This window comes from Cajanus cajan, chromosome 5 (genome assembly GCF_000230855.2).
Source record: "Cajanus cajan strain Asha chromosome 5, NIPB_CcT2T_4, whole genome shotgun sequence".
Lineage (NCBI taxonomy): Eukaryota > Viridiplantae > Streptophyta > Magnoliopsida > Fabales > Fabaceae > Cajanus > Cajanus cajan.
The window spans coordinates 19,216,490-19,241,900 of NC_138521.1; the positions used below are offsets into that span (position 1 = coordinate 19,216,490).

General features: G+C 34.4%; 2 protein-coding genes across 2 annotated transcripts in view; one reads left to right on the plus strand and one right to left on the minus strand.

Annotated features, from left to right (window-relative positions):
- Positions 1-2,616, plus strand: LOC109808808 (classical AGP protein). The gene is made up of 5 exons (XM_020371951.2): positions 1-279; positions 467-578; positions 1,637-1,708; positions 1,825-2,036; positions 2,349-2,616. The coding sequence occupies exons 1-5, from the start codon at positions 164-166 to the stop codon at positions 2,455-2,457; spliced, it is 621 nt and encodes a 206-aa protein (XP_020227540.1). The 5' UTR covers positions 1-163; the 3' UTR covers positions 2,458-2,616.
- A 3,231-nt stretch (positions 2,617-5,847) lies between these two features.
- YAK1 (YAK1-like protein 1) overlaps positions 5,848-25,411 on the minus strand; it is a 32,583-nt gene continuing 13,019 nt past the window's right edge. Inside the window, exons 12-18 of the mRNA XM_020370447.3 lie at positions 25,229-25,311; positions 25,046-25,120; positions 14,248-14,322; positions 10,257-11,053; positions 7,273-7,425; positions 6,591-6,877; positions 5,848-6,172 (exon numbers count right to left, since the gene is read on the minus strand). Of these exons, the coding sequence (XP_020226036.1) occupies positions 6,096-6,172; positions 6,591-6,877; positions 7,273-7,425; positions 10,257-11,053; positions 14,248-14,322; positions 25,046-25,120; positions 25,229-25,311 (1,547 nt within the window). The 3' untranslated portion in view covers positions 5,848-6,095. The remainder of the gene's footprint in view (positions 6,173-6,590; positions 6,878-7,272; positions 7,426-10,256; positions 11,054-14,247; positions 14,323-25,045; positions 25,121-25,228; positions 25,312-25,411) is intronic.

Below are 25,411 nucleotides of genomic sequence, written 5' to 3' on the forward strand. Positions count from 1 at the left end.
AGCGCAAACATTAAAAAAGGACGGTAGAGGTGGTAAAGTCTGGAAAGAGCCGGGTGCAGGTTGTTCTAGAAAGCGTGTGTTCGTTCGTTCCTGCGATTGAGAGAAACGTTGAAGATTGGAATTTGGATCTCTGAGTGTTTGTGTGTGTGTGAGAAAGAGAGAGATGGCGTTGAATCCTCAACTATTTCCTAACGGGATGCCCGTTGCTTTCGTGAACGAGATGTTTGTGTTGGCCAGAGACGGCGTCGAATTCGATATCGATAAGATTCCTGCCTCTGGGTCAGTACTATGCTTCCTCATTGCAACATTAATTTATTGCTATTTTCTTTCTAATTGTTTCATTCTCTTCAATTTTTTTTTTTTTTTTGTGACTTAAAAATATTCAATTCAAGAAATATGAAACTATTCGAGTCAATTATGTGCCATGTTTGATATGATAATGATTTTTGTGATTAATTTTGGTCAGACATCACGGGGGTCATCTCAAAACAAAGGGAATTGTCTATTTGTCAAATATTCGGATGGTCTTCGTTGCTAAAAGCCCAGTTGGTAACTTTGCAGCTTTTGATATGCCTTTGGTATGTCTTACCCCTTCTCTCACTGTTTAACATTTCAAATTTTAAGTTTCCTGATTTATCTGAAGGTTGTATTTTTTTTTTTTTTCAATACATATTTAAATGCCCTCCTTGTATGTTGAGACAATTTAATGGACCCTTTTCTGTGTTTGCTTTGTGGATGAATCTATATCGATATGTGTCTAGCAGAACCACTGCACCGAATCATTGGGTTTATATGTTGTTGTGTGTTGTGTTCTCCTTATATCTTCTGTTATGACTTGTGTGAATGCTGAAGGTGGAGTTTTAGGCCTGTTGGTTCTTGGCAATTAGTCATAATCATTGCTTGACTTTATATCTTTGCTGAGTGCTACTGCTAACTCTCTGAAACCTTTTTTTTTTTTTTTTATGTTAGTCTGTCACATTGGTTGGGACATGATATATGATAGTTATTAAGTTTGAAAATATGTATGCTAATAGTTGTTATTGTTAATTTCTTCAAGTTAATGTAAGTTTACTATTGGCGACATGGGAACATAATTGTATCTTTCTTCGAAATGGCAACATAATTATGAAGTTATTAGGTATTTGCTATAACAACTTAATTAAGTGTTAATTCAATAAGTTCTTACCTTATGAGGATTTTTATGATGAATTTGTCTATGCAACTTACTGGAATATGTTATAATTAGCTTATAATTAAGTGTTAATTCAGTTCTTCCAAACACCCTTATTTTTTTTATCGGTTTATCGCTTGAACTTGGATGTTAAGTCACTTTCATGAAATTTGTTTGTCTCCATTTGATTTCATCGGAAAAGTCATGTTTTTACTCTTGAAGGGGATATGATGAGAAAAAGCTGCACTCAATCAGGATAAATTGTATATGTTAGGAAACATGATTCATAGACGAGAATAGGGTGTTTTCAATGACTGTGAGAGTAGTATATACATTTCATCATTGTATTGTTGAATGTTGTTCACGGTTTTTAGATTCAGAAAATTATATTAATATAAAAATTGCACTACATATGTCATTTTATGTTACTCTGCGCTGATCCTTTCTTCTTAATTTATTATGCAGCTATACATCCATGGCGAAAAATTTAACCAGCCAATATTTCACTGCAACAATCTTTCTGGACATGTTGAACCCGTAAGTAAATCTTGTATTCTTTGCTACCCTGACTCGTTCCTATATATTCTGTTGTTGGTATTATTGTTGTATCAAAATGGTTGGTCCTAAAACCTGAACTCTTTTAATTGCAACAGGTAGTCCCAAATGACCAACACAGAGCTCTTTACTCCACGCACTCATTTAAGATCTTATTCAAAGAGGGTGGCTGCGGAACCTTCATTCCCCTTTTCTTCAATTTGATTGCTTCAGTGAGGCAATATAATCAACACGCTACTATGCAGACACAATCTCATGTTGATCCTTTGCAGGCAGCTCAGACTCCTGTTGATGAGATGATGAGACATGCGTAAGTGAATATTTGCCCTTTGAATTTTTTAGTCAAGTTTGTAAAGCGTAGATTACGAGTCTGTTTGAATACAAACTTAAAAGTATTTTTGAGAGCTTCTTTTCTGGAAATAAAAAGTATTTTCTAGTAGAGTTCTCAGAAACACTTCTAATTTGTATCCAAACATGCTGTGTAAGTATCCATATGATTTATAATTCAAAACTAGTATTCATGATGGAAAACATTACGCAGGTATTTTTTAGCCAAGTTTGTAGACTCTGTATGATTTATAATCCAAAAGCTGTTATATTTATGATTGATAACATTATGCAGGTATGTTGATCCAAATGATCCGACGAGAATCTTTCTGCAGCAACCCAATTCTGATTCTCAGCTTAGGCGTCGAACATATCAGCCACAGGCTGATGGAGGCCATGTCTAAGTTTGAAATTGAACTGTCCTTACCTTCATCGAAGGATGTTTATATGGGAATTGTGTATTAGTATACCAAAATAAATAAAAATCTTGTGGGAGACTAGTTCTCATGTATGATCAGCAACTAATATTTTATTACGAAATTGTATTTTATTTGTAATTTTAACTGGTTTTTTCTTTTTCTTTTTTATTATATATATATATATATATATATATATATATATAATCTTTTAATACAGGTTTGTTTTTATAACAATGTAAAACGGTTTTCTGGAAAGATGAATTATCAGAAAACCTAAAAAAAAGCTTTGGACTGAAATCTGTATCATTATGCTTAATGAAGTTCACAAGCATTCAAGATTATGTTTTTAACCAAAAGTTAAGAATTAATATTTTTTGTATTTTCAATGCGTTGATGTATCATGCAAATTTTAAAAAATTATCCGTATCAATTACTGTTACAATTTTTATACTAAAGTATTATTATTTAAAGATGTTAAAATGTTATTATAAAATAATTAAGGGACTTAGGTAATAAATAAATGAACTTATTGAAAAATAATTAATATTTTCTCAATTATATAAAACAATCAAAATTTTAAAATAAATGTGAAAATATAATTACAAGATATTTAGGTTTGAACTTATTAGAAAAATATTAAACTTGAGCTTCACTTTAAAAACGTGATTATTTTTTATTTATCAAATATATTATTAAGATGTTTTCTAAAATATTTAGCAAATGATTTTATAATAGAGTATGAGATAAAATTAAGAAAAATAAAGTGAATATAAGAATGAGTTTAATGGTGATGCATTAATAGTGTGAAATAATTTTACATTGTAATCCAATCCGATACTATTTGTATGACTTTTTACTTATTTATTATAGGTTAAAATATTTTTTTAGTCTCTATTTAGTTTCATCTTATCTTTTAGTTTTTATAATTTAAAATATATCTTTTTAATCCATATATTTATCTTTTTTAGTCTTTATAGTTTAATATAAATCTTATGCTTGTAATTTTTTAAACTTTTTAATTCCTATCGTTAATTTTTTATTTATAACATTATTTATTTTGTGTTGACGTGATAGAAATTTTCAATTTTATGAAGGTAGAAAAAATAGGGTATCTCAACAATGGAAGTTGTTGCTGGTTAGGATACAAAAAAGACACAAAACACAGAGACCTAATTTAGAGTAATTTCAACAAAATAAATTTGATGTAAGATACAAATTTGAATCAATATTTCTGTCATATCAATACGAAAGAGATAACGTTACAATAAAAGAATTAAAAAAAATTGCAAGTATATGAACTAAAAACATTTGTCTTAAACTCTAAGGATTAAAAATAATTGAAAAAGATAGATATAAAGACTAAAAGAATCTATTTTAAATTATAGAAACTAAAAGGTAAAGTAAGTAAAACTATGAGAATCAAGAAAACATTTTTAACCTTTATTATAAAAGTCAACAATTTACCATAGTTAATAGTTTGTAAGTAGATGATAATGTAAAGTTACTTTACACTGTTAGTGTATCACCTATTTTCTCTTAAAATATTCAAATATAAAAATAATTTAATCATCATTTTTTAGATAAAATTACAATTTACCAAGCATCTTCATTTTATTGCATAAAATTATCATTTTTTATCATTATATATATACACACACCATATATATATATATATACAAATTAAATTTAATAAGTTTTAGTCCATGCAAATAAACAAGTTTTGATTTTGATACATGTAAAATAATTTCTGTTTTTTCATCTTTCTAAAATTTGGAACTACTTTTTTTTGGTCTCTATTATTACGTGATTATTTTTAACTACTTATTTATTTATTAAAAGATTGAGTATCCAAGATGTTCTTTAAAATTATTAGTGATACTATGTCAGGTTTTAACTCCTCTAATTTTTCTATAAATATTTAAAATAAATGATATTTATCAACTCTAAAATGATTGTTAGGGACCAAAAATAATGAATTTAAAATTTGAGGGATAAATTTTTTAAAAAATACATATATCATTTAAAAATTAAAAATAAAAGAGTTAATCACCTATACACTGTTAGTGTAAAATTTTTTTACACTAGTAACCAATTATATCTTTTAATTATACCATGTCATTGTTAAAAGTAAATGTGTTTATAGTGATATGACACAATTAAAAGATATAATTGATTGCCAGTGTAAAAAAATTTTACACTGACAGTGTATAGGTGATTAACTCAAAGTAAAATTTGGTCATTTTACGTAAACTAAAAATAATGTTTACAAATATTAGAAGAATGAAAAACATAATTTTTTATAGGAACTAAAATCAAAATAATCATTTTACAAAGACTAAAAACATATTTAAGTTTTACAATTCTTTTTGTCAAACTTATAAATCTTAAGATTAACATTTATAAATTTTTCTTTATATGTTAATCTAGTTAAAAAAAATCTTTATAAAATAAACAAGCCAGATAAAAATTTGACCACTTGAACTCAAGTAGTGTATGATTAGTTTAACTCATTTACACTTCTAGTTTTATTGCTCCCTCTACCAACTTAACTAACAAGCGTAGGAGGAGGCACCTATAAATTTATTCTCCCGTTTGTTAATTCGCAATACCATGCTAGGGATCTACAGGACCACGTCGCGAAATGAGAATGATAAATCATGCAAATTTATATTAGACGTGTTGATTTGCATGATCATGTTGGCGATTTGCGTGTTTAACACATCCTTGCCTCAAAACTTAACTCCCAGTCTACCAAATCTTGAATAAAACAAGGGGAGTTAAATTAAATTAAAGATCAATTATCGACAAATAACATAACATTCTACCAATTTTTTTCACTGTAAAATGAATTACTGGAGGCCATACCTCTTTAGCAAGCTATGCATCAAACCATGCGGAAAGAAAATAAGCTTCGGTCGATTCCTAATAAATGAAATTAGAGGGCTCTTAGAGGAAGCCTAATTATTTATAAGGAGTGGAGGGCATACGGTGAGAAAAACAAAATAATCTTACAGATATACAGTTCCGTAAAATACTCTCTTGACTAAATCACCCACTCACTGTCAACAGCCAAAGAAAATACTCTTGTTAGGCAGCTACATACTTCATATTTGATGCAGCAAGGTATGAATGTAACAATGTTCAAACGTTAAGAATCTCAGTAGAAGGCAACCGGCAAACCATATCAAACTTGAAATAAGTAGGAAGATTCGTAAGGACTCTTTCAATAACCGCTATTAAAAACACGATAATACTGATTTTTTTTTTTTTTTTCACGCTACCAACTCTCTTAGGATTTCATTGAGCACAAACCTTTCAGAAAGGTACATCAGCACATCAGTGCATATATAGTACCTTTGAATTACCAAATACCAATACCCCAATAAATGATCAATGGCATGCAAACTATAATCACAAATTAATTTTAAGCGCAAGCACAATAACTGATCAAAGATAGAAGGATTTGTTAACGAACCATTGGGTACTGGCCTTCTTTTTTTTTTTTTTTTTTTTTCATTTCTTCCCCTTCTACACAGACTACCTTGTCATGCCCTGCCCCACCTCTTCCAAGAAAAAATAAAATAAAAAAGAAGAAAAAAGATGAACCATTGAATCTGGCCATGCTAGTCTATCCTTGCATAATCTTTTCTTGTGCGGGATGTTGGAGGCATGCTTGATACAGGAGGATTCATTCTTCGCCCTACAATATATACCAGCCAAGTTAGAATGATATAAATACATCATAGTAGTTTTCTTTCGTTCTTATTTTGTAAAAGTAATGGTCCATTTTGATAAAAGCTGAAAACAAAACGGGAAGTGGTGCCTTGGAAGACCTTCTATGATACCCCAAGTTTTTTTCTTGGAAAACTATCAGATTACAGTGACATTTTTTTTCATTTTTTATTCTCACAATAACTACTTGATGTTCATTAAGGAAAAACAATAAAAATAAAAAATATAAAAAGTCTGACAACTAATCAGGAAAGAGGTGCCATAAAAAAAATAAAATAAAATTGAGCATTTGTGTGATCCCTTGTGCTTGGAGTAAAGTCATTTGAGGGTAACAAAATCCAAATAACATACAAAAGAGAGTAAAGTTTGGAAAGTATTATATATACCCCATGTCATAGTGTTGGAGAATGAGGTATTCCTGGGAGAACGAGGGCCACTGCTGATGCCAGAAGGAGTCTGAATCTTAATTTGATTCCAGTCAGCCCCCTGGGGGGGTCTTCCATGGGTGAATCTTTGAACAGATTGGTGCCCAAAACGGCTTGGGGAATTTTGTAAAATATGAGGCATGAGATGAAAATGTTTAGACATAGAGGGTACATATGCTGCCTGAAGATCATGTGTCGGAAGGTTTCCCATCTCAACATTAGTAAATGCTTGACTTGGTCCATTTCGTCTGAAGCACGAGAAAAAGACAGTAAAAGTGATTAATGACAATATAACAAGAATTATTTAAATTTTAAAGGAAAAATATTCCATGAATTTTTGATTTGCCAGTAAGTTAATCACATAAAGTACATAAACTGCAATATTATTGGGATACAGGGAAATCATTTTTTCCTATTTTAAAAGATTCATAAATTTTGTTGTGGATACAGGAAAATCATTTTTTCCTATTTTAAAAGCATTGTTATGAGGAGTGCAATTCATTTGCAAAGCTTAATCTGATGGGGAAAATCATCAGCACATTAAATGAATAAACCCATGCTGCAGCCAAGGAAAACATAGTATAGGAACAATAACCAAAGAAAAAGTAAAGCAAAATGTCAAAATTAACAGCAAATACCCCACCTCTGCATGATTATTGGAGTGTTGGAGCTGGAAACATGGTTGAACCTTCCAAATCCAGCCCAAGTTTCAGTAGAACCAAGATTCATACTTCTGCCAAACTCAGTTGTCAAACAGCTTTCATCTGAACCATCGTCTTGAAGAAGTAATTCATCACTGGAATGACATTAAAATCATTATGAGAAAAATAATATCATCAATTCATCATCATATTTAATTTAGTAATTAAATTAAGGAAATGAGTACTAAAAGATTCAATCCCATTACTAAGTCTGATTCATGATTATCATCAACCAAAATTAGTTGAATTTCCCCAAGATGGATTCTAGTTTCATACAATTCCATCTTGGACAACACTAGATCATGTTCTCACCTCTGTATTTACTTTAGTTTCCCCCTTTAATATTTTAGTTTATTATTCTCTTAGTATTTTGTTTTCTAAAGGACATCTCTTTGATTCAAGCCATCTTATGTTGATCTCCTCATTCCTTGTTTCATTTAAAAAGCACCGGTAACTCCTAACATCAATTTATTTTTTTGATTCAATTTGGGTTATAGGACATACTGATAAACCTTGCACCATTCTTATGATAGAAAAGCAGTAATTGGCTGACTCGGAGCAGGAGCAGAAATAACATGAAATACAGACAGCAGAGGGCTGCCATCAGGTAAGTTCAATTTGTAAGTAACCTGGCCAATCCTTTTCAAGTATATCAAACAGCCCATAACACCCAGGTATCACTGATTATATGACTAGCGTTTGGCAATTTTTTTCATCATATACCCCGTGTGCTGGAAATCAAGAGGTTAAACTTGCCGATGGCCCGCTATGGTAGCTTGAAAAGGAACAGTAACTTTTTCCCCTGCTTTACCTCTTTAAGATGTCCTACATGTCCCTAATTTTTCATACAATCAAGTGTCTGTCAGCAAACTAACCCTTGGTCATAATTGTCAATCAATTTGAATTGGAGGAGTATTCACAGGGAAGATGATTGGGAGTCTTGAGAAAGATAATGGTCTTGATCTTCTTGATTACAAGCTCACAGCCAAAAGCAAAACCAGCAATCTTGTTTCAATTCTGTTTTGTTTCTAATAATGTCATTATGTTACGGCATTGTCGATTAAGACATCCTAGAGTCCAATATTTAAGATATCTGTTTCCTCATTTATTTATTAATAAATCAATTATCTTTTAAATGTGAATCTTGTGAATTGACAAAACATCACAAAAAATCTGAGCCTTTTACTGTTTCACAACGATGTATGGGGTTGGGGTCTCTGTTGAATAAAAACTATTCCTGGAATACGTTGGTTCATTACATTTATGATCACACTAGGGTTACCTGGATATTTCTTTTATGTGAAAAAATTGATGTTGCACTTATGTTTAAACAGTTTTATAACATGATTCAAACACAATTTCAAGCCCAGATTAAAATTTTCCATAGTAATAATGGCAAGGGATTTTAACAATATGTTGGGTAATATTTTTGCTCCACGGGGCATTGTGCACCAAAGTTCTTGTACTAATACTGCCCAACAAAATGGGGTGGCAAAACAGAAAAGAAAAAAAAAAAACTCCTAGAAGTTGCTAGGGTGATAAGTTTCCAAAAAAAGTCCATAAGTATAGGGGGGAGACTATTGGTAAAAACACAAGTCTCGCCTATCTTAGATCATTAAAAAAGGTCACCCATCATTTATCCACGTACTAAGCCTAATAATGCTAGGTGTAAGGGGGTGTATTTGAAAAATCCCAAATCCTACATCGGCCAAAAATTAAACAAACAAAAAGTATATAAGTAGGGACAACCCTCACCTTACAACTGAATTTTGTAAAGTTAAGTTAGACCCAAAATCCATAATCAGCAGGTCTTTTTTCAACAAAACTAATCAACAGTCCGTTGAAGCCTACACTGATGCAAAATTGGGCAGGTTCAATCTCTGATAGAAGGTCTAATTCAAATTGTATATTTGTGTGGGGCAATCTTATTACACAGAGAAGTAAAAAACAATATGTATTTGCTAGAAGTAGTGTTGAAGCTGAGTATAGATCAATGGCTCAAGGAATTTGAGTTAATGGGGCTGATGAAGTTCTAGAAGAATTGAGAGGGAGTATCAACTGACCCATGACGTTATATTGTGATAGCAAGGTCGCAATAAGCATTGAACAAAATCCAGTGCAACATGACAGAACTATACATGTGGAGATTGATAGACATTTCATCAAGGAAGAACTTGATAATGAAATTATTTGTATGCCATTTGTTCCTACCTCGCAGTAAGTGGCGGATATTCTCACTAGGGGTCTTTTTAGGTCAAATTTTGAGTACCTTATAACCAATTTGGGCATGCTAGATATTTATGCACCAACTTGAGAAGGGGTGTTACAAGTTTGTCCTAATTTTTTGTTTGTATGAATTATTTTCGTAATTTATGTTCTAATATCATCTTAGAATGTCAGTTTGGACTTAACTCAACCCTATAAAATGGCTTATAAGATGAGGATTGTCATCCACTTATATACTCTTTGTGGACCTTATCTCTAGTTATTGTGGAACTTGAGTTTTTCTCTCTCAGCTAGCACTATTGGACTTGGTGCTTGAATAAATGATGGATGACCTCTTTTAATAATCTAGGTAGTAGGGACCAATGGTTTTCCTAAGAGAATCCAACTTTGATAGGTTGCAATTAAGCCAGTGAACAAAATTAAGGGAGCTTTCAAACACTTGCTTTCGTATTGTACCCCTTTACCTAGGGCACTCTTGATATGCGGCTCCACAATTTTTCAAGCCCTTTGTAAAATGCTCTTTGCTGACTCTCTCCTCTTTAATGTTTTACATGGTGTAAAGAAAAAAAGTCTTCTGCATGTTGGCATGAGTCATTTTTATAAAAATTAATGTTACATGAAACACAATCAGGTATCCAAGATATCACATTTAATTCAAAATAATCAATGACAAATAAGCTGTTTGGGGGAAAATTGTTACCTATAATTAGGGTCCCAATCTCCAGGATCAGGCAACGAAATGCCCACCTCTGCATTGTCATGAACTGATTCTGTTGATTGCGAGTTCATATTAACACTGGGCTTAATCAAGCAAGAAATATTTTGATTAGCAGGTAGCCCTCCACTTCCTCGCTGCTTCCAGTTTACAGGATTACTATTTGACTGTAGATATGATGGTGAACTGCCAAGAGCTTGTGATGTTCCCTCAGTATGGCTTGAGCTGTCAGAATATTGACCTTGCCAATGTGAAGAAAATGTTTCTTGAGTTTGAGGACTTCCAGAATGTCCCCAATTTTTTCTTCTATTAAACTGGCTAACTGCAGCTGACTTTCCTAAAGGTGATCCGTGAGAAGTTCCTCTTGCAGGAGATGTTGGTCCGTAGTGTCCCGGAGAACCAACTGAAACCTGACTATAGGAACTTGGTGGAGTAAATTGAGATGGGCTGGCACCAAGGGGCAGGGGAGCGAAATTTCCAGCTGATGGACTTATGCCCAGCCCATTCCCAGGTTGGTACTTGACTCTCCTCCTAGCATCTGGACTATTCCCAAGCATTGACATACTACCCTGATTGTGCATGTTCATACCAGATGGACCAATAGGTGAATAGTAAGCAAACATGTTACTGCTCTCTCCATAACTTCCATAGCTGCTTCCAAGCCCAACGCTATCATTATAGCTCCCATGGCTTCCTACACTGCCATAACTATTAGCAGGTGGATGTTGAACCATTTGAAAATGTGGACTGCTATAGAGGGAAGCTCTGTTTTTCCCTGGAACCTGCAGGAACAAAACATAGTCAACTAGGAAGAATTCGATATAACTATTTTATAATTAAATATCATATGCATACATTCCAAATTATGTGATAGCCCAATTAGAAAATTTACAGGGGAACTTCCATTGGAATGAAAGGATGGCTAAGTTTCAACCACAAATTTCATATTTGAAGGATGGGAATTCTTTAGTAAGATGAGTTGGATACTAGGAATTAGAGGTTATTAAAGAGCTACTTTTGTGTTGAATAATTCACTTTCAAGAAAATGTCTATGTTGATACATTATGAAACATTAGTGGGTGGATTTTAAACATAATGGTTGAAATAAACTTTTGTTATACAAGTACCACTGTATTCTTATCCAAACTCAGACTGAAATTTTGGCCAGGCTATGCCCTTCAGGAATCTATATTCTATAATAAGTTTCAGGTCAAGGCACTCATTTGAAACCTTCAATAAAAATGATACCAACAAGTAGCAAGAAGTTTAAGATTTGTACTCCTAAGAAGGTTGTCCTGTGATATATGTAAGATGTGATTTTCTGTTTTAAGAAACAGAAAATTTAGTTGTACATCACCCAGCTGCTACCTGACAGTAGGGGTGGGCAAATTAAATTGCACTAAACTGAACTGTTAAAAATTATATTAAACTGAAAAGTAGTTCAATTAAACTGAACTGAACTGAAAATTAGATTACAAAAACTGAACTGAACTGTTTTTTATTCTATTAAACTGTACTGTACTCTGAATTATAATATAAATTAAACTGAACTGCTCTGCACCTTAATCTATTTCTGAACTACACTATTTTCGAACTGAACTATTTATGAACTGCTTCTAAACTGTGCCGAACTGTTTATGAACTATACCAAAATCTGATTATTCAGCTGCCTTGTTGCCCTTGTACGTGTTTATCAATTACGTTTGTACATCATGAGAAACTGGAGAATGTTCCTTATATTCCATAGTGAATTTGCCTTTGCCCTGCAGTTATTAAGGAACCACAGACCCAATGGCCCAACTCAAATTTTCCATATATTTTCTCCTAAACTGTAGCAAGCCATCGGCATGAATCATGAATGTCATTTTCTAAGGGCCAAGAGGTATGTGATATTTTCAACTAGCATTAGTCTTTAACGTAACTAAAAAACTCCAAGAGCTAGTTCACCAAATCAATCAAGGAAAACATATAACTCTGAGAAATCGAAGACTCTAGCTACATCTAGACTTTGATCGTATTTTATTGATCAAAGGTTTCTGCATAGTCTGCAAAGACAGAACATTTTTATTCCTTTAACCGTGGTAATTTAAAAACTAAGGCCATCAATTTTCAACGTACGGTTTATATTTTTTATATATAAAAAGGATTCCGGATTCGCGTACGAGAGCCAAGCGCCGTGCCCGTGCCTGCGTGCTTTTATTTTTTTAATGTGTAGTTATTTATAGTTAACCAAACTGTAACTTAAATAAGTTCAGTTTTTTAAAACTGAATTAAAAAATAGTTTAATTCAGTTTTATTTTAAATAGTTTTAGTTTTTTAGTTTAAAATAATTCAGTTATTTAATAGTTTTAGTTAAGTTTAGTTAATTTTGCCCAGCCCTACCTCACAGCAAAGTTTTGGGAGAACTTGGTGATTCTTGAGTATACCCTCAACTTCTGGAACTTTGATTCGATTATGTTGAACAACTTTCCATCAAGTCTCATGTAGTAATGCTAGCTTGCTTTGTATGTTATCACACTGTAGTTCTGGATGGAGATAAACACTCAAAGGAATATGCTTGCAAGGCAGAAAATTGGAAATGACATGCAACAAACCAGGGATGAAAATAGAGTGCTACATTTCCATAGCAGGGCGGAGAGGCCCCTGGCCATAATGGGTACCTCCATAGCAGCGCACTTCAATGTTGCAGCTGGAATAGTGGCTGTAGCAGCTGCGATAGCGCTGCTACAGCATATTTTCCGCAAAATGGCCTCTGGAAAATAACTTTTCAGTTATTTCATATTCGGGCTTTTTTGGAACTTTAGTTTTTCCTTTTTAAGTTTTATCATATTAAATAAGAAGCTGTTTTTACATTTTTTTCTTGGTCCCTTTTTTTCTGAACACAGTCCTCTTTTTGCCTTTTTGGTGAATGTCTTCTAAACATGTTCTTTTATTTGGTTGACTTTCTCAATATGTTTGAAACACATAAAATAGTATAGGAGAAGACTATTTTCACTTCCCCTTACAACTTTCACAAATTTTCCCTACAACCTTCACTTCTCTCAAGTTTCAACTTTCTCACTGCAACCCACTCCTCCAACAGCCCACAAATTCTCCATTGACCTCCTTCAGCAGTCTGGCAACTGGTTTTCTGATTCCAGCAACTGCATTTCTTCCTCTGTTTTCTTCTCCTTGACTGTTCTTCCTCTGTTTCTGTGAACAGAGTTGTTGACTTGCTGTAAAATATGTATGACTCTGTGAAGAGACTTGCTATTACATATTTAATTCTTCTAACGCGTGATTCTGTTAAGAGTTACTGTTATATATATAGTTTATACTATATAAACTGTATAAAAAGCTAGGATAGCGGCTGTCCCACTATACACTATACTGCTATAGCGTTTTCAGGATCAGCTTCTACACTGCTATCTGGGATTTAAAACCTTGCAACAAACCATCCCCCACCAAACACATGCAAGCAATCCATACCTATTTGGAAATTGAATTCATGACTTTTACTTTGATTCCACTGGTTGGATTGAGCACATAGTGCTAGACCCAAAATTACAGTTATTATAGGGAGAAACTTTTTCTACTTAAGCACACTTTAAAATCTTATCTACAGCCCCAACCTTGTGTACACCCACGGCCTTACTGTTGATTAGATTATGGTTTGTCTTTAGCACAACTCGTCAATCTTATTAATTGTGTGCATGGCTAAACTTATCTATGAAGCTGCTCCAGTTTAATTTATTAATCTCTATTCATTGGTCACTATAGCCTTTACTCCACAGGACTTTATGTACTTTTCCTTTCTGAATCCAGTTTGAGATGAGGCCTTATGCTCATTTATTTGTATAAAGGTTATTTTCTCTTGGAAATATTTTTAACATGTTATCTAGTCCTTCATAAGTTAAAAAAGTTATCATAAATCTTTCCAATTTCACAATACTTGAGAAGATAAAGACAGTAATATTCAGTGTAGTAGCTGACTCACGTTAGGTGATAGACCAGCAGCAAACCAGTGTCCTCCACCTGGATGATTATCCACCTTGATATTTTGAACTACTGGCTGTAAAGTCACCGACAAATAAGATGAACTTTAAATGATGAAGAAATTGGGATTTATGTATTGATCTGTTCAAATAACTAACTGCAAGATACAACAGCAACATGCAAATAAAATAGACCAATTAAATGATGGGAATATAGCAATAAATAACATGAAGAGAACAAGACTAAATGAATGGACTTTGCAAAACATTAATCAAACACTCTTTGACAGGAAATAGGTGTTCAGATACTGATAAGATTTTTCTTCATCAGATACAGAAGAAAAGTATATGCTGAAAACTGCCTTATCTACATCACTAACTTGATATTTTCATAGAATCTAGTTACAATTTTCCTACAGACTATGATACATTGAACCTAAACACTTAACCTAGACATAATGATACATAATTTTATCTCAAGAGATACCAACATTTATTCAAATTCAGATTAGGGAACATTCTAAGGAGCATCGTCGACAATGGACATAGAGAATAAGCGAGTCAACTCAAAGAAAATGATGTCAGCAGAGATATAGCATTATAGTTGACGGCAAAAACAATGATATCCTTTTAGGAGGTGAGAGTAACCTAGTAAAACAAATTTAAGTGATTCTGCAAAGAGTTCATCTTTACTTAGAGTCAAATCATGGACAAAACAAGTGCATCCAAAGACACTCAGGGTTGAGGTCTTGTTGAAGGTATAAAATGTAGTGCAAAATATAAATGTGGAGGACAATACAATGGCATGTGGTTGATCAGATAACATGCAGTGAGAAGCATATCACCCCAAAAGCGAAGAGGAACAGTTTGGTGAAGGATAAGGGTACAAGTTGTTGCAACTAGGTGATGGTTTTTGTGTTCAGCAACACCATTCTATTATGGTGTTTGAGTATAGGACATTTAATGGATAAATCCTTGTGAGGCTATAAAGGACTAAAACTAGGCAGAAAAATATACTCATGCATTATCAGTTTGTAAATTTTTAATTCAAGTCACAAACTGATTTGCAATAACATGCAAAAAACCATGAAAAATAGAAAAAATGTCATAACAATTCTTCATTAATAAAACCCAAGAACAATGGTAAAAAACATCAATAAATGTGACAAAATAGTGATATCACTTGAAGTTTGAAGGTTTGAACGAAAATATTTTTGGGGTGGATCACCCACCTTGAATTCTGAATATTATTTATATATATATATATATATATATATATATATGAGAGAGAATACAAAGGAAGGAACAGCCTTATACAGTCAAGAAAATATAAAATACAAAATACATAAATCTAACAATATATAATCTAATATTGTCCCTCAACCTGGAGCATATAAATTGTAAGCACCAAGCTTGGAACACAAAAACTAGATTCGAGGTCCTCAAGGATTTAGTCGTGATATCAGCAATTTGATCACTAGAAATTGACAAATTCAATAACAATTTCCTCCCACAGACAACAGTTCCTATCTAACAAAATGACAGTCCACTTTTATGTGTTTAGTACTCTCATAAACATGGTAGTCAGAATTGCGATTTGCCGCGTAAGATCGGACGCGTTCACGATCTTCTTCACCAGTTTCGTACTCACCCCTGCTTTGGATCGCAGAATTTGCGGATCGTAGTGAATCGACGTGCAAGAGCGTAACTCGCACGGAAACGGCGCTCTTTTGCGAGACTATTTTTAGGTTAGTTTGCGAGTCAAATTTGTGACCCGGTTTTATAACCCAGAATTTAAAACACATTTCAGCCCAAAAAAACCCTAACATAAGCCCATATTTATTTTCCCCCAAAGCCCAATAACTTAAGAAATGTTGAAAGGTGCCCTCTGCCCCACATCGATTAAAAAAGATAAAACCTTTCCACTCTCCCTTTACGAAAACAGAGAAGCTGCCACTTCCTTTATGAAAACAGGGACAGGCGCTCTTCTTCCCTTAACGAAAACAGAGACTGCCGCTCTTCTTTGGTGAATAAAAATAAATCTTCTTCCCTTTACGAAAGTAGAGACTGCCGCTCTTCTTTCGTGAATAAAAAATAAATTACCACCACTTCTACTCTTCTAAACCTATTTAATAAGTTCCAATCACACTCATTTCATTCCACCTTTCTTATTCTCTCTTTGTGTGGGCTGTGAAATGCTGATTTCCTTTCCTTGCTTTTGTTCTCTCTTGCCCTAGAAGTTATAAACTGATTCAGAATTGGATTTTGTTTACTGCAAGCCTGTACATTTTTGTTGTAACCGTAAGCTTACACCTTCTCTTATTTCTGCCATCTAGTCTTTTATTTTTTTTTGAAAGACTGTTACATAAATTATTAACTCTTCTGCTATTTGTTATCTTCTAGACAATCATTAAAATGACTTCAAATCCAACTCCAAATTCCTCTGCCCCTATGGCTCCCAAAAATGCTCCTGGAAATAGGAGTGATATAGCTTGGAAGCATTGTATTTCAGTTGGTGGGGATACTAGTAAACTTCAACGTAAATACTGCCAGAAGGTAATAACAGGGGGAGTTTACAGGTTGAAGCATCACTTGGCTGGTACTCAAAAGGTTGTTGGTGCTTGCAAGCTTGTTACTGATGAAGTGAAGAAGGAAATGTGGGAAATTGTTGTTGGTTTGCAACAAAATTTGATCAAGAAATCAAGCCTTAATAAGGAGGAGGAAAGTCTAGAAGCTGGTGATAAAAGAAAAGGCAATGAAGCAATTGACACTGGCAGTCCTAGAAATATTTTTAAGAGAGTAATTAGTACACAAGCCACCATCAATACCATGTTTAAGAAAGGTGTGAGAGAGGAAGCATGTCAAGCAATTGCTAGATTTTTCTACAACAACGCAATACCTTTCAATGTGGCAAAGAGTGAGGAACATTGCTATGTTTGATTTGGTTTCAAAGCATGAACTTGGATTTAAGCCTCCATCATATCATGAGATTAGAGTCAAACTTTTGAAGGAGGAAGTGAAAAATACATCAATTACTTTACAATCATATAGGGACGAATGGGAGAAAACTGGATGCACAATTATGACCGATGGCTGGACTGACAAGAAAAGAAGGACAATAATCAACTTCCTAGTGAACAGCCCAAAGGGAACTTTGTTTTTAAAGTCCATAGATGCTTCTGCAATATCCAAAACTGCTGAAAAAGTTTTTGAGATGATGGATAGCATTGTTGAAGAGGTGGGGGAAGACAATGTTGTTCAAGTTGTAACAGATAATGCAGCAAACTATAAAGCTGCTGGTCAAATGTTGATGGAAAAGAGAAAAAGGCTATTTTGGACACCATGTGCAGCACATTGTGTTGACTTAATGATGGAGGATTATGAGAAGAAAATCCCAATTCATGAGGAGACAATTCCAAAAGGTAAAAGAATTACAACCTTCATCTATTCAAGAACTTCTCTAATCTCTCTACTACAACATTTCACAAAAGGAAGAGACTTGGTGAGGCCAGGTATTACTCGCTTTGCCACATCTTATTTAACATTAGGGTGTCTTCATGAGAACAAAGGTGCTCTAATTAGAATGTTTACTAGTAATGAATGGAAGTCTAGTAGGTATGCAAAAACAATGGATGGAAAAACAATTGAGAATGTGGTTTTGGATAAGGGTTTTTGGAGTAATATCATAATCTGTTTAAAGGGTGCGTTGCCTCTAATTGAAGTGCTTCGATTGGTTGATATGGATCAAAAACCAGCCATGGGGCTCATTTATGAAGCAATGGAACAAGCTAAGGAGAAGATACAAATGGCTTTCAATGCTATCAAATAAAGGTAACTAAGTATATACTTATTTATTTAATTATTTGAAACTGAAAACAGAAAATTAACTCAATATATTTTGGTTTAGTTATTTGCCTTTGTGGAGCATCATTGATGAAAGGTGGGACAAGCAACTTCATAGGCCCTTACATGCTTCACGCTATTTCCTTAACCCTCAAATGCATTATTGTCCAGGATTTAAGGCTGATTTGGAAGTGAAACGAGGTCTAATGGACTGTCTAACAAGGATGGTGAAGGATGAGGATGAACAAACTTTAATTGACGTTTAAATTGATGATTTCAAAAGACGAGCTAAATATTTTGGTTGTCCCTTGGCTACTAAGTCAATTAATTTAAAGACTCCAGCAGATTGGTGGGAGTCTTATGGTGATGAGCATCCAAAACTCCAAAAATTTGCGATACATGTATTACACTTAACATGTAGCTCATCTGGATGTGAAAGAAATTGGAGTTTCTTTGAAATGGTAAGTTAAGTAGAATTAAAATATATTATATATCTATAAAATAGAATTACTAGTCTACTATACTTGCTAGCTTCTGATCATATTTACATTTGTTTAGGTCCACACAAAGAGAAGGAATAGGCTAAAGCAAAGCACAATGAATGATGTTGTATATGTTATGGCATGGCTAATTCAAAATTAGCTAAGAAGAAGCAAACAAGGAAACTAGTTCAAATTAATTTTGATGATTGCTCATTCGATGATGAATGGATTATGGAAGATGAGCATGGGGAGAATGAAGGATTGGGTTTGAATGTAGACAACCTGGATTTGTTTAATCTATATAAGTTCACAAGTAACCAAAGCCATAGATCGGTATTCTACTTTAGCATTAGACCTAGCAACAACATTTTGTTTCTTGCTCTTCCAAGAGATGATATTTCCACCAACAAATACACTATTCAAAAGTAGAACGTCAATCTATAGAACAACCTGCCTAATCAACATCACAATACCTAGGAAATCACAATGCCTTTTTTCGAATGTGCAACTTCAATGCCTAGAAAGCATTTTAGGCATCTAATATATGAGGAGGCAAAGGAAACATAAGAAATCGAAGATTAAAAGCTAATACAATTCCCCAAACTCGTGTCTTGTTCCGATTGTTCGTTTGGTATGTCAATCATGAAGAAAAACAAAATGATTAACAAACAAGATAGTTACATTGAAGTTTGAAAATTAAATTGAAAGGACATCCAAGAACAAATAAAATAGAATTTAAATGAAGGATAGGAAATGGATGGGTATGCCTAATGCCACAAACTTTGATTTGAGAGAGTAATAGAAGGCAATGAGTCCAAAAAAGACCAATTGAGACAAACGAGATTGATTACCAATCATGTAATTATTAGACTATGGCACAACAATAACACGAAAGGCAAGTTGTTGGGTTGCTTGAATCTAGAGGAATCATGACACTTGGTGATGAAAGTAGTAACATTTGTCAGCAAGGTAGGCACAACAAATTGGGCCACATTAGCCAATTTCCATTGTTCTCTAACTTTCGTGCGACATTTCGCTTCAACATGGCCATAGCGATTAGGAAAATTGCAACTAGGACACTTGTTACCGCCATGACCTCCGTTGCATCCACCACAAGAAGAGTGAGACAACAAAAAAGTAAATAAGCAGAAGAGGTAGAGGGGGATGCTCAAAAGCATGCAAAGTGGAGTAGTAGCTATTCACTAATCTTGTCATAGATTGGAACAGTAGGACCCAATAGTTTCTAGGTACGTTCCAAGTCAAGGTCATGTCTGAGACCAAGAGCAAGAACCATGAAGAATTGGTTACATTGTTAGGGAAAAATCTTTGCGTCACTTGTAAAAGGCATTAGATTGCCATAATCATCAATCAAACAGAACTTACCAAGATATGTATGCATATCCATGTTCCAAGATTGACTTAAAGGTTAGGTACCATTAGATTAGAATAAGTGAATTTGGTATTTCTAAGACAACATTCAGAACCCACCAGGAGCACTATGAATCATTGGTAATGTCATTTGGACTAACCAAGGCCCCAACAACCTTCCAATGTGCCATGACTTCGACATTGAAGCCTTTCTTCACAAGGTATGTTCTAGTGTTTTTGATGACATATTGGTCTATGGTAGGACTTAGGAGGAGCACTTGGATCGTGTGAGGTAGGTGCCAGAAACTCTAAGACAAGACAACATAGTTTCTTTGTTAATAAGAAAGTTGCTTTGGAAAAACTAAAATAGGCTACTCGAGAGTCAGGACACATCATTTATAAAACAAGGGAATCCATGGACCCTCATAAGATTGAGGCCATACTACATTGGCCCCTTCCTAAATCTGTCAAAGCTTTGAGGAGTTTTCTAGGCCTTATAGGATATTATAGTTGGTTCATATGCGACTATGGGCAAATAGCTCGTTCATTGACCAATCAAGAAGGGGAATTTTGAATGGGAGGCTAGTATAGAAGCTTTCAGGAAGCAGTCACCTATACATCGGTACTGGCCATGCTTTATTTTAGTCAATCCTTTTCTATTAAATGTGATGCTTCGAGTAAGGGTATAAGAGAAGTTCCGGCAAGGCTTGAGATGATACATCCCTCACCAAGTCTGCTTACGAGAAGGAACTGATGGAATCAGTGTTGGCCATCCAACACTAGAGACCTTACCATTTGGGGCTGAAATTCACAATTGATACAGATCAAAAGAGCTTAAGGTACTTGTTGGAACAAAGAATTACAACTCAAAACCAACAAAATTGGTAGGCCAAACTATTGGGTTATGAGTTTGATATTGTATATAAAGTAGGAGCATCAAATAGGATGGTTGATGCACTCTCAAGAATAGAAGAGGATAAGGAAATACAAGTGATTTCCAAACCAATTTGGCAAGATATCTATGTCATAGATGAAGACATAAGGGTTGGCCCCATGCTAGCCAAAATAAGAGGAAAGTTGAGGCTAGATCCTAACTCTCACCTTCACTACACTTTGAAAAATGATAGTCTACATTATAAAGGATCATGATCATGCCCGCGTGCGCATTGAAGTGATTGTTTAATTTGTCCCAAAGTTGCTAGGAATGCACGCAACTTTGATAACTGATTTGATTTGTTGCTTCCATAGAAGAAAATTGTTCTCTGTCAACTTCTTATAGATCGCAAGAGAGAAAATAGTGATCGCAGGAGAGGAAGAGTGGGAAGAAATTAGTTCCGATGCAAAAGCCATGGATATGGATCAACTAGCTCTTGATAACATATTTGAATTATAGTGAGTGAGTAAGAGAGAGAGAGAGAGAGAATTCTAATAAGAACTGTATATTTTTGTATGTTATCAAAGAAGAACATCAAGCCTAGTATATAAGCAACAAGAATTCAGTTCGAATGTAACTAAACCCTAATAGAAGCTTAACAAAATTAAAATAGTAAATTAAAAATAGTGAAGAAGGAAAGATAAAGCATAGTTGGCCCATTGAATGAACCTGGGCCTACACAAGTTAAGTTATCTACAAATAATACAATCAGCTATTCTATATTCTAACAAGTTCACACAAGGAGAGACATTAGTAGAAGCTATGGCCCAAGACATATGAGATAGGGACGAAGCGTTAAAGCAACTAAAGTTTCATTTGGAAAGAGCTCAAGAGCAGATGACTCACTATGCTAATGCGCAAAGACCAACAAAGGTTCAATTGAGGGATTGGGTTTATTTGAAGATCAGACCCCACAGACTAATGGGAATAACTCAAGTCCCACATCGACTAAAGATAAGGCAATTAAAGAGTATATAAGTGGAGAGCAATCTTCACCTTACAAGCTAGTTTTGTAGGGTTGAGTTAGGCTCAAATCTACTATTCTAAGATGGTATCATAGCTATCCTAGATCATTAAAAAGGGTCACCTATCCTAGATCCTTAAAAAGGGACACCCACCATTTATCCACGTACCAAGCCCAATAGTACTGGATGTGAGGGGATGTATTTGGAAAAACCTAAGTCCCACATCGACTAGAGAGCAATTAAAGAGTATATAAGTAAAGAGCAATCATCACCTTACAAGTCGGTTTTGTAGAGTTAAGTTAGGCTCAAATCCATTATTCTAAGATAGACAGGTTTGATGCCTACTAAGCTCCAACCAAGATGTCAGCTGGGTATTATGGTCCGTACTTGGTTATTAAACAAATTGGAGTTATGACCTTCCAACTATAGTTTCCAATGAATGCCCACATTCACCCTGTTTTCCATTTATCCCAACTTAAGACGATCGTAGGAGATCATGCAGTTAAAGTAAAGATACCTGCAAATCTTCAAGGAAGTTCAACTTGTTATCAACTTGAGAGTATCCTAAACTATTGAATTATTACAAAGTACAGAGCCCAAACGCAATAGATATGCAGTGGCAAAACAAACTTTCGAAAGAAGCCACATGGGAAGATGCCTCAACCATGAGAGACCAATTCCCCTGAGTCCAACCTTGAGGACAAGGTTGTTCCTGAGGAGGGTATACCTAGACAAGAGGATCAGACAATCATAGGGACTAAAAGAACCCTACAAGTCTATTAGAGGAGGAAATGCAAGGCAAGGGGCATAAGGGGTTATGAGCTATTCAGTTAGAATAGTTGGATTTTTGTTAATAAGTTGGTTAGCTATTATTTTCCTTTTTCATATAAATAACCCTCAAATTGAAGAAAGGGGATATTTGGATGTGTTAGAGTTTTGACCGGTAAATCCAGTGTGAAAAGAGAGTCCTCCTTTGGGTACACTTTTGTACTGTTATTTCCCTATTCTTGAAAGATACAAAGATCTTTTTCATTCCCTACTTGTCTTTATCTAGAGTGACTATTGTTTTGTTCTATAGTTGGGATCTGTTTTCTCACTTCTAAAGAGAGGAGCCTAATAGCGCGTGAGATTGACCCACTAGAAAAAGTTGGTCCACATTGATATATGCGGCGGCAATTGGCAATCGGTCAAGCAAGGTGTTGGTTGTTGGAGGGAGGTGCTCCTAATTGTGTGGTTGTGCCAAAGAAACGATAGCTCGATAGTGGCCAGAAGAGGTCTGCAATGTGACGAGTAATGTTCACCTGTGATAAATTGCATGCACTAAGGCAAAAAAAAGAATGAGAATAGTAACCCTAATCACCGATGCCATAAAGGATTACAGAAATTGTGTCACTTTCACACAAGTGATTTTATTCCATAGTAGTCAATCCCGGATAGCGGCGCGGAGCGGTCGACCCTAAAACTAGGATAGCGGGATGACGCGGAGCGGGATAACCGCTATTTTAATATTAATTTATATATATTAAATAATTAATAATATATATATAAAAGCTAAAAAAACAAAAAAAATAACTCTAAATTCATACATTAAACCTTTTTAATAATTAAAAGTTCATAGTACTCAAACAATACATAATATAAAATGTCTCCAAAACAAAGTAGAAAAGAAATTTTAAAAAATTGTTGAATTATATTTAATCAGAAAACAAATCTGATAAATTAAATTTAATCAAAAATTAAAAATACAATTTTCTGAAATTAAAAATAAAATTTTCTGAATTAAATTTAATCAGAAATTAAAAATAAAATCAGCTGAATTAAATTTAATCAGAAATTAAAAATAAAATTTACTGAATTAAATTTAATTAGAAATTAAAAATAAAATTTGCTGAATTAAATTTAATCAGAAACTAAAAATAAAATTTGTTGAATTAAATTTAATCAGAATTTAAAAATAAAATTTGTTGAATTAAATTTAATCAGAAATTAAAAAAAAAAAATTAAATAAAAAATTAAAAAACAAATTATGTTGCAATGTACATAAAGGAGAGAATACTCGAAGGAGAAGACGAACTAAGCGAGGCGCGTCGGACCGGGAGGCGCGTCGGAGTTGGAGGTGCGTCGGAGCTCAAGGCGCGTCGGCGACGGAGGTGCGTCGGAGCCGGAGTTCGTCGGAGCTGCACGCACGATCGCCAGAGAAGAAGAAACAATCTGAGAGGGAGAGACGAGAGAGGGCTGCGACAATTGAAATCGCGAGAGGGAAAGGGAGACTTAGGGCAAAAAAAGCCCCATTGAAAAGACTGACTTACCCTTAATGAAGGGTAAGTCGAAATCGCGCCCGCGATTCCGCGATTTGTGCCGCTCCGCTCCGCCTTCAACGCGGCCGCTCCGGCCTCCGACGCGGCCGCTACACAAATCCGCCACGCGACAGCAGCGAGATTGCGGGGTGAGGCCGCTCCGCTCCGGAGCGCCGCGATAGCGGCCGCTCCGGCCGCTATTGACTACTATGTTTTATTCATATTCATAGGAAGAGATAATCAAGAATACAAAGATAAAAATCCCTAAACTTTAGCTATACAGTATTTTCCTAGTTACTATATTTACATAGAATCTGAACGAATCTTTAACAATACACTGATCAGTCTGATGCATCAAGCTCTTGAACGTCAGTCTACCCCTATGGCCTCCTAGTTCCCCCTTAGACAGGCCACACTTATCCCAGCCAAAACAAAGCTGCTCTGCCCTAAAAAAAAGAAAATTTGACTAATGTAGTCCATTTCAACCTATTTCAATGTGTTTTAGCTCGTTGCAAAATAAACAAAAAGGAAAGCAAGGATTTGCAATATGGAATAGAGATAGGAGCTCCCTAAATATGCACCTACATGAATCTTAATTACAAAATTTTAGTTTCCATATTGCATCTAGCAATAATGCACTAAACTAAAAGGTATATGTTCAACTACAGCCCTTCAAGTGCATCCTTAGTAAATCTAAATCATTTCACAGCTATCTACTCTAGTTTAATCTTCATGATACATTCGTGAAACCAGTCATTAACTAACCATCAGAAACCAGGTACCTAAATATTATTTTTCCATGAGTAGTGAAACATTCAAAGAATAAATAAAAGGACTGTCACCACTGAATAAACAGTTTAACCTAAACATAAAATTAAGATATAGATGCTATACAATTGAGATTTACTTACCATGTGAGGAGTCTCTGGAGGAGGCTTGTAAGGGTGTATAAAAGGCTCCCCAGTTACAAAAGGGTGTTTTGAAGCCTGCAAGAAAACATGCTAACATTTTAAGTACTTATAGCTTAAATTTTGCATTAACTAGAGCCAAATTTAGTTTAAGAGATGAGCCAATGTGGTCAATAAGACAATTACCTGAAAGGGTGACCAGCGTTTTGCGGGATCAAACTCAACAAGCCCTTTCAAAAAATCAATAAGAGCCAGTCGTATTTGACTTTCTATAACAAGTTCAATATATATAGCATTTATTAGTTCAACCAAGTTGAATAAGAGAAATGAAACATGCACGCAAACACAGAATAAAAAATAGAAAAATCA

What these genes read in the sequence shown, in the direction of transcription:
- LOC109808808 (XM_020371951.2), top strand. Translation starts at nt 164, where the DNA reads ATGGCGTTGAATCCTCAACTATTTCCTAACGGGATGCCCGTTGCTTTC. An exon ending in GATAAGATTCCTGCCTCTGG is followed by an intron (nt 280 to 466) that starts GTCAGTACTATG and finishes AATTTTGGTCAG; the next exon opens with ACATCACGGGGGTCATCTCA. An exon ending in GATGAGATGATGAGACATGC is followed by an intron (nt 2,037 to 2,348) that starts GTAAGTGAATAT and finishes AACATTATGCAG; the next exon opens with GTATGTTGATCCAAATGATC.